At 41.9% G+C, this 10136-nt stretch overlaps 1 protein-coding gene across 1 annotated transcript; it reads right to left on the bottom strand.

The window, feature by feature from the left end:
* Nucleotides 1-7017: 7017 nt before the first annotated feature.
* On the bottom strand, nucleotides 7018-8957 carry LOC308138919 (E3 ubiquitin-protein ligase TRIM21-like; the record flags this gene model as incomplete). Its single annotated transcript, XM_080521224.1, has 1 exon — nucleotides 7018-8957. The coding sequence occupies one exon, from the start codon at nucleotides 8955-8957 to the stop codon at nucleotides 7326-7328; it is 1632 nt and encodes a 543-aa protein (XP_080377350.1). The 3' UTR covers nucleotides 7018-7325.
* Nucleotides 8958-10136: the final 1179 nt, after the last annotated feature.

Below are 10136 nucleotides of genomic sequence, written 5' to 3'. Positions count from 1 at the left end.
AGTCCCCATGGAACATGTCAGCTCTGTGGCCTCTCCTTCCTTGGCATGCCACCACTCCTCTCAGGTGCAGAGCGCAGCCACTTCTACATTGCACCCTCGTACTGCTGTTCAGTCAGCCTCCGGTCAAACTGACGAGCAGTCGCTGGGAAAAAGAAAGAAGGAAATATGGTACTTGTTATAAAAGCAGCAGTGGTCACGCTCCATTCAAAAGTGACTAATGTCCAGTGACCTTTTTGTGTGCTACTGATTTTCAGGCAACCGTAAAGGACCACCTTACCTTCATATAATTTATCCACACTAATGCTCGTACAAAAAATGCCACCATTTCTGTCTAATCTGTCTCAAGAGCATTGGACAGTTCAGAAACCTGACTACCGATTAATCACATCAAATACAGAACGACTAGACTTACTGAGCATGACAGAGGAACACTTGATATATTTAGATTTTATGCTTTAAGTATGAAAAATAGCAGATATATGAGCTTACAGACAGCAGAGTACCAAGCTGTGAGCTTGTAGATCTGCTATTTTTGAAAACTATTGAAAGTTTGTGAAAAACTTTGAACGTGTGTATTTTTAAGGTAAACATTTGTAACTCAAGTCTTTGCTTCAGGGGGTCCATAGAACCTATTTGGAGATGGGGTGGGCAGTCAAATATAACTTGGAGGGTCCTTGACATGAAACACGTTTGAGCAGCAATAGAACCATTCTAGAAGTGTTTAGGAATTTGTTTTATATTTTAGAACTGTTCTCTGGTCTTAATGAATGATTTAGATTCAATATGTCAATGAGCCAAATCCGTAAAGTAGTAAAGCTAATATTTGTTAGACTCCCTGAACATGCAGTCCTGCATCAGTGTGTCCTTGAAGGCCTCTTGGGGACTTTCCCCCCAGTTGAACCTGCAGGCCAGACTGTTGGTCATGATACTGGAGAGCACTCTCCTGATCACACTTTCTGGGCTGGTCCCTCCAACAACGCCAGGCGGCTCATCTGAACACAGAGGGAAAGTGTTGAGTGCTAAAGTGTACCATGTCAAATGAGAACACATTTGAAAGCATACATTTAGTACATTTCTGCAGTGACATAAAGGCGTGATCGTCTAGTTTCATCATTACGTGAAACTTTGGCTGAATCGCTGCTGGACACGGCCTCGGCCATCCGCCACCGGAGCCGACAGAAGCTCTGGAGATAACACATATACATATTTTATATTTCTATGTCCATGTGTATATATACATGACACTGCTGACAGAGCAGCTTAAAAGCCTGAACATATTCGCTGCCTCGTCTGCTGACTTCATGCAGGTCGCGGGTGGTTCATGCTGATGGCCCCATTCTGGACTCACTTTGCATTGCTCAAGATGGAGGATCCATCACAGCCGGCAGCTCAGGCCATGCGGTCAAACATTTGGCTGCACGTGCACTAACAAAGTAGGGCCGCACTTTAGGCCGTGCAAAGTGTGGCCCTACACCCTTCTTCCCACGTGCTCCAACAAAGTAGGGCCGCATGGCCTGAGCTGCCGACTGCGCATGGATCCTCCGTCTTCCCGTCAGAACAATCACAATTTAAAAGCCAATAAAGATACCCAGACGGCTAAACTCCTACAATGAAACCCAAACTACTTTAGGAAAGATGGAGAACACTGGGCAACAGAAGTGGGGATATTTCCGTTCATGTTATGAAACGAAGTGAGTCCAGAGTGGAGCATGGCCATCATGAACCACCCGCGGCCTGCGCCATGGCCATGCAGACCAGCATTGTGGTGTGTCAAGCCACGTGGCTTAACACACCGCAATGCTCGGTTAACACCCCCCCCCCCCCCCCCCCCCCCCCGACTTTCCCACCGGAACTCTCCGGACACCGGGACCACAGTGTTCGTTAGCAGTTGGGACAGTTGTCGACCGCATATAACGTTTGAGTTTCTACGGTTTACGTTACGAGGGCGAGTTTAGCTAGCTGGCGAACAGCACATCGCTCCTACCTTTTTTTTTTTTTTAATGAAACCGGGCAATAAAACTTTGCAAGCAAATACGCTCATGACACGTATTTAACCTTAATGTTACACGGTGACTCAAGACAATTATTACGCTGAAATGCTGACAATGAAATATCCTCTTACCTTCCGAAATGATGCTGTGACCGCGCGCAACAACTCCTTCGCAGCAATGAGACCTCTTCTCCCGCAGCGACCACACCTGATTCTACCCACAATGCAAAGCGCGCATGACGAGATCACGTGCGTTCTCACGATAATGAACATCGCGGGGCGGCGACATTAAGCTGCAATCTCCAGACAGTTTCCAGCCGTCTGCGAAGCACAATGTGAACCCGTGTGTGTGTGTGTGTGTGTGTGTGTGTGTGTGTGTGTGTGTGTGTGTGTGTGTGTGTGTGTGTGTGTGTGTGTGTGTGTGTGTGTGTGTGTGTGTGTGTGTGTGTGTGTGTGTTGAATCTTTGAACTGAACAATTTTACAGGACAAATGATTTGACACCAAATGTCTAGTTTGTGGTCCTCATGGAGGCCATGTACCAGATGCTCTGAGGTGTGCAGGCGCCTCAGTAGGTGGAGCAGCTGCCTAAAACTGCTACTGCCTTGATCTCATGACATTTTCATTGCCAGCAAATGGTCAAATATAAACCACATCATGAAGAAAATATATTCTAAAATGATATGAATAATATTTCGATTTGGTGTTCCTCAGGGTGAAAATATCCAGAATCCCTAAATATCTGTTTTTGGATTCGGTCTAGAATATGGACGTCCCTAAAGCATATTTTTGTTGATATGCACCATATCTGGTCAAATACGAACCCACTATGTGACATGAAGACAAAATATTGTATACAGTAAACATTTTGAAGTTCGTCAGTATGTTCTATTAAGCCGGCCGAACATACTGACGAACTTCAAAATAGATATGGCCATATCTAATCACACATTTTGTTTCTGGAATATGGATCAAATACATGGCATATCATAATATGTTAATTATACAGTCTATATTAGATTAATGTATCACTCAAAGCCATAAACCGCTATAGATTTTCCAATGCATATGGTTGTGTTGACACATCTCATCAAATACGGATGAAGTATACAGCTCCTTATGACTATGATGCAATGCGCAATACAAAAATATAATGATACTCTAATTTGAGTAGAATAATTGCAAGATTTGCAAAAGTATACCATATCAAAGTTCAACCTTGTGAAAGTTGACCTTGATTTTAAGGCACTTCTGGACCGGACATTAAATTCATGTCAGTTGTACCTGGTGAGTCACAGTCATCAGAATCTGCCCTCCATTTGTCTCAGTGTCATTTCTCGGCCTTTTAAGCCATAAGTAATAATAATAATAAAAATATCAGCAGCCCACATTGAAACCATGTCACATCAATGTAGAGATATTCAACATTGAAAATGCAACATCTATACAATGTCATATCAATGTAGAGATATTCAACATTGAAAATGCAACATCTATACAATGTCATATCAATGTAGGGAAATTCAACATTGAAAATGCAACATCTATACAATGTCATATCAATGTAGGGGAATTCAACATTGAAAATGCAACATCTATACAATGTCAAATCAATGACAATTCTTCAATTTTTTAAATAGTAACTGTAATTAAATATTGAAACAACATCGCTTTTTCAACCTCAACCAAAAATAACCAATCTGACCAAAATCCAACGTTGAATCAATGCCTTTTGCTATCTGGGGTGTTTTATAAATGACCTATCATAGTTCGCCAATCAGAACCTTCTATTATTGTTTATTCCACCATGAACATGAAAACACAGCAAACCATGTGTCCAGTATCAGAACTGCATGTCTGAAGTTTGCAGGAAAGAGAAGCAGGTGAAGATCAGTTCAGTATTCAGCGAGTTCTGATTGGTTCAAGTCTCTGACACTTCATTGCTCCTGTCCAACAGGTGAGACTGAGCGGAGGGCCAATAGGTCCACTGACTGTTTACATCCCATAGACACGCCTCCGACTGTCCTTCTTGGCTGAATGAGTCTCCTCTCACAGTCACTGATGCTTCACCAGCGCCCCCTACTGCCCTTACCAGTCATTACAATCTCACCACCGATGCAGATCTGTGGTTGTGGGATACATTCATTCATACCGACCATCAGTCCCGATGGCAGACCAACTGCTTCATGTCCACCGTCGTGTCCAGCCGGCCACAACCAGAACAATCTTCTCCATCTCCCACTGAACCAGATTCCACCACCTGTCCTGAAGCGCCTCCCGGCCACCTCTGGCCTTTTAAATATGAGCTTTCTCATTAGTGGTTGTATTTCTCTTCATAATCTCCACTTGATTATTATTACAGGGACATGGCTTTCGCCAGGAGACTGTAGTGCCCTAATTGAAGGGGCCTCACCAAACTGTACTCATCTTCATCAACCAGGCTCTGATTGGGCGGAGCTTTTCTCCTCCCTTTTTTCTTAATAGTTTGACCGTTTTAATGTGATTTCTACAGAAGTGATTTAATATAGCTCAAAATAATACAAAAAGGAGTTGTACACAGAAATATAGATAAGATAGAAGGACATTTCACTATAATTATGTTAATGTAAGGAATGCTGAAATGAAGGAAATTAATAAATATTAAACATGATCCATATGTGAATTGTATTCACTTTTTGTGAGGTTTTTACTAGAAAAGATGAATTACTGAAACACTTTTTTTTAACTACAATTAAACAATGAGTCAATTTCTGACCTTGAACTTTCTCCAGTAAAACAATCAAATCCACCAAGTACATGCACATTTTAATATTCTGCCCAAGAAAAGCCTACACGTGTTTTTTCCTCACAAAACTGCAGTGCCATGACGAATACAAACAGTTTGGAGGAAATTATTCCAAAGATGACAGCCGATGTCTCGTGGGAGAGTTTACTTTTCAAAGTCTCCGGATGCTTCTGGGAAAACCTTCACAATGAAGTAATTGACTTTGTGTTACAAGCACGTTACGAACCCAAGAGTCAAGGGTGATAGATCAAGTTCTTTGTCTACGTATCTTAATTATTTCATATAAGTGGTGGAGGTGGAAACAGAAAGCAGTCAGTGTGTGAGTGAAGCTCCAGCGTCTGATCGCTGATGTTTCTCCTCCTCCTCAGGCTCGAAGCGCCACCCTGAATGAGCAGCTGGGTCACATTGAGGACATTTTCTCTGATCAGACTGGCACTGTCACTAGGAACGTCATGCAGTTCAACAAGTGCACCATCGCTGGACGCAGCTACGGTGCTGAAGATGTCACTTTTCTGTCCAAACTTCTTCACACTCCAGAGATGACACATTGGCTAGAAGAACTGATCCGACTGTCAGGGACCTTGAGCAGGAACAATAAAGGGAATTCATTTCAGGTTGAAACATATATACAGTGTGTGTTTACACTGCTAAAAGCACTAATATTACTTTGATCATTATTTCTTTCTGTAAATTGAGCTTCATTAAATCCTAAATACAATTTTTCATTCAATTGACCAGAATTTGTAATTTAATGTCACATGTTTGACCTCTTTCTAATACGGTATTAAATACAGGTCTATTTACTATAAAAGCTCAGACCATCAATCTATACTGGGAAATCAAGTAGTTTAGTATTTTTTCTCATTATTTCTTGAATGAAATTAAAGGGAATTGAAGAATTAATCGAAGAGATTCTGCCTTCTGAATTTGAGTAAAGATTTAAATTAATGTGATGTGGCATTGATGAAGCCAAAAAGCTGATCCAAAGTCAAAATATCTTGTGTTTTGAGTTGTTTGGAACTTGTCTGTTGTACCTAGAAAGACTGGGTCAACCTTCTTTGAAACCACTACTGAATTGTTTCCCGTCTTGATGGAGAGTTAATGTTTTAGTGAGATTAATCTTGAAGACGTGAAATTTCACATTAGGCAGTTAAGAATTGCCATAATTGCCATAAATCACATTCCTTGGAGTTTTTATAGATGATAGAATTACTTGGAAATCTCACATTAAATATAGATCTACGAAAATTTCAAGAAACTTTGCAATAATAGCAAAAGCAAAGCACATTTTAAATATCAAAGCTTTACACACCTTATACTGTTCTCTGATTTTGCCCTATTTATATTATTGTACTGTGGTTTGGGGTAGTACTTATAAAAACACAGTAAAACCAATAGTAATGTTACAAAAAAGAGCTATTCCATTAATTCATAAAGGTTCCTGGACCACACAAAGTCATTATTTTTAAAATCAAAGATCATGAAGTTTAATGACATTGTGGAGTTCCAAGCAGTACAGATGTTGTATAAAGTACAGATGTTGTATAAAGTACAGATGTTCTATAAAGCAAGTTACAGATTGTTACCAAGACAAATACAAAGAAGGTTCCAGATCGTACTGGTCGTTATGAAATACGTGAGGAATTCAACTTTAGGACTCAGAAACATAAACACAACCCTGAAAAGTTTTAATCCGACAGTTAAAGGTGAACAATTGTGGAACAAATTGGAGACGGAGTAGAAACAATGTCCAAACATCAACCTGGTCAAATACAAATACAAACAAAAGACTTTTGAAACATACAGAGAAGAAGAAATGCATTAGGGGGATGCATAAAATAGAAAACTTTCACCAACCATAATGTTTCCATGGAGGAAAAACTCAGGAGGAATCCAGGGGATCCAAGCGAGTCTATATTCATGAGCTGAAGTCTATGTTTTCAAACATTCAGCAATTTACAGGCAAAACCCTCACAAATGACGTGTGATCAGGATGTAGTTTGCACTGATCCTCACAGAGCCGTTACACTTTATTGCTGATGCTGTTTTTTGTTTCTCTTCAATTTACACTGTGTGGGACAAACCTCCTACCTTTCAACACGTTCATTTGAACACACCGTGTTAATCATCCTACATAAATGAAAACTTTAATAAAAAGGTTTTTTTATACTTGTTCCATCCAGCTGTTACTTTTGATTGTAAAATCTTCACATTAAATGCCGTTAAGAAGCTTTGAAGCTGCAGAGAAAAACGTGTGTGTTCATGTTGTGACTCTGCAGCTTGAAGACACACAGACTGAAAGATTCCTGCTCATGAAGCTCTAAAACAAACACATGAACAATTTCCTGATTGAGTCAAACATGTCATGAATCTGACTGCTCAGTTTCCTCTTCCATCAGATCTTTACTTGTTTGGGACAAACTGTCAGAACGTTTCTTTAGGTACAAACTGCTGCTCAGTGAAATCCTAGAGTTGTTCACCATGGATCACAGTGAATCGTCACTTTCTCACCACTTTGTTCATTGTTGGTGACGTTTCATGATGAAAACTGATCAGACAGTTTGATTGACAGGACAGATGATCAGAGGTGCAGAGTTTTTACCACCATCATTACGACTGGGACAGAAGATTGGGAGGAGTTTGTCAGTGAAGCAGCAGCCAGTGAAGGAGGTGATCAGAGCTGCAGCTTCTACGTCATAAAAAGAGACCAGACCCTCCTCATAATCCACAAACACCCCCACCTTCTCAGGAGCAAACCTCAGAGAGAGACGAACTGAAGGCTCTTTACGAGCCCAGTACTCATTTCCATTTATCAAGTATATTGTCCAGAAACCTTCATCAGGGCTCAGTGTGAACTTTCCCTTCCTGGTGATGGACTCTTTGATCACTCCTAAAATCCACTCAGTCTTTCCTTTAACCTGAACCTCAAAGTAAAATTGACCTGAAGAGAAACTCTGTTTTCCTAAAACATAAATATACTTAGAAAATCTCTCTGGGTTGTCTGGAAGCTTCTTCCTCACGTCACCACAACTCACTTGTTTTCCATCATCAGACAGGATGAGATGAGGATGAGCTGTATCAGGATCAAGAGTCACATCCACTGCAAACTGCTGCTTCCTCTTCAGCTCAGGATCAAACACCTTCTTCTTCATGTCTTTGCTGAGAGTCTCCTCCAGCTGAGCCACAGCTCTCACCACAGTCCCCTCATAGGATGATGGAGGGATGCTGACCTCCGTCCAGTCCTGGGTGGGTGGAGCAGCTTTCAGGGAGGAGAAGCCTTGGAGGAGGTGGAGGTGGTCTTCAGAGTGAAGGAGCTGCTCCACCTCTGAGCTCCTCTTCATCAGCTCACTGATCTCCTCTTCCAGATGTTTGATGAGACCTTCAGCCTGTTTCTCTCTGGCTTTCTCTTCCTCTTCCATTCTCTCCATCATCTGGTTCAGATCTCTCTCAACACGCTGCATCAGAGCAGTGAACACCTCAACACCTTCTGCTTTCTCTCTGTCTGCAGCAGCTTGACTCTTCTTCAGACACTCTTTGATCTCCTTGATCTTCACTCGTCTCTTCTGGACCATCTGCTGCATTTCAGCCTCAGTCTTCCTCAGCTCCGTCTTCTTCCCTTCACATTCTTCACTCAGAGGAACTAGCTGGTGAGTCTTGTGCTCTAAAACACTGCACATCATGCAGACACACGTCTGCTCGCTCTTACAGAACAGCTCCAGAGGTTTCTGGTGCTTCGGACACATCCTGCCTTCCAGGTTCTCCACAGGCTCCACCAGCTGATGTTTCTTCAGGCCTGACACTGTCAGGTGAGGCTCCAGGTGAGTCTGACAGTAGGAGACCAGGCACACCAGGCAGGACTTGAGGGCCTTCACTTTGGTTCCAGTGCAGACGTCACAGGGAACTTGTCCTGGTTTGGCAGCTTGTTGCTCTGAGCTGCTGCTGGCTTTGTGTTCAGCTTCATGTCTGAACTGAGCAACAACCTCCGAGAGCAAAGTGTTGACCCTCAGCTGAGGTCTCTTGTAGAAAACCTCTTGACACAGGGGACAGTCACATATGACCTTGGAGTTCCAGTGTTTAGTGATGCACTGGTTGCAGAAGTTGTGTCCACATGGTGTGGAGACTGGATGAGTGAACACGTCCAGACAGATGGAGCACAGGAAGTGATCTGGACTGGCAGCAGACATCTTCACACCCTGACGACAAAAGACAAGAGTTGATTGAAAGATTGATGCATCATTGTACATGTGGTTCTTTGGCCTTCTTGTAGTGGCTTTCTATAAATTATGCCTAAAACAACATTTCATCTTATAAAGAAAATTCCCTCCAGGATAAATCATTTAGATCAGGACTATTCAACTCTATTTTTGGGAGGGCCACATTTTCAGAAAGCTAAGGCCCCGGGGGCCGGACAATTCCCTGAGCTATTATTCCTGATCTCAACCTGACACGATGCTCTGCCACATTCAAAAGTCTTTTATTTTGGTACATGGCAAAAAGTACAAATCACTGACTTTATACACATCATAGTGTTTTTGTTTTGGAACAAAGGCTGTTTCAGCCCCATAAACACATATTTGAAACATCTGAAAGATGATGTATGTCTTTCTGTATAATGTTGTAAATTCTGACATCTCTACTTGTAATTTCTTTCAACAATCCACAGAAGAGAGCAAACAGACGATCAGAATTGAAAGATTAGCTGAACTTGCCAATGGATTTCATGTCACACAGTAACTGAAAATGTTGAGCATCTGACAACAAAAGCTGTTTATCGAACAGACTTAATACCACGGCTTTTTATTTTGTCTTTTTTGTTTCGTTCCATTTTTCTCTTTTCCTTTTTTTTCTTTGTTATAAAACAAACCTTTTGTTTTTGCTTTTGCTATAATTATTGTGATTATTTTGGTTTTTGCTCTGTTGTTGCTCAGGCTGGTTTCATCTCATGGCAGTTGGAAAATATTTAGATCACTGTGATTATTGTGTTATTAAAAAGAAGAAAAATGTATGTAGCACTAACAAGGGTATTGTATGTTTCTCCCCACCAAGTCTTTCTCTGTCTCTCCTCTCCTCTCCTCTCCTCTCCTCTCCTCTCCTCTTCTCTCCTCTCCTCTCCTCTCCTCTCCTCTCCTCTCCTCTCCTCTCCTCTCCTCTTCTCTCCTCTCCTCTCCTCTCCTCTCCTCTCCTCTCTTCTCCTCTCCTCTCCTCTCCTCTCCTCTCCTCTCCTCTCCTCTCCTCTCCTCTCCTCTATCCTTTCACCCCAACCGGTCCACAGAATTCCTCCACCTCTGACTCTGGTTTCTACAAAGTTTCTCCTTGTTGGAGGAGTTTTTCTTTCCACCGTCACAAACACACCTGCTGCTCAT

This window comes from Blennius ocellaris (genome assembly GCF_963422515.1).
Source record: "Blennius ocellaris genome assembly, contig: SUPER_13_unloc_2, whole genome shotgun sequence".
Lineage (NCBI taxonomy): Eukaryota > Metazoa > Chordata > Actinopteri > Blenniiformes > Blenniidae > Blennius > Blennius ocellaris.
The sequence above is the reverse complement of the archived record's forward strand: the minus strand, read 5'-3'. Positions and strand labels throughout refer to the sequence as shown.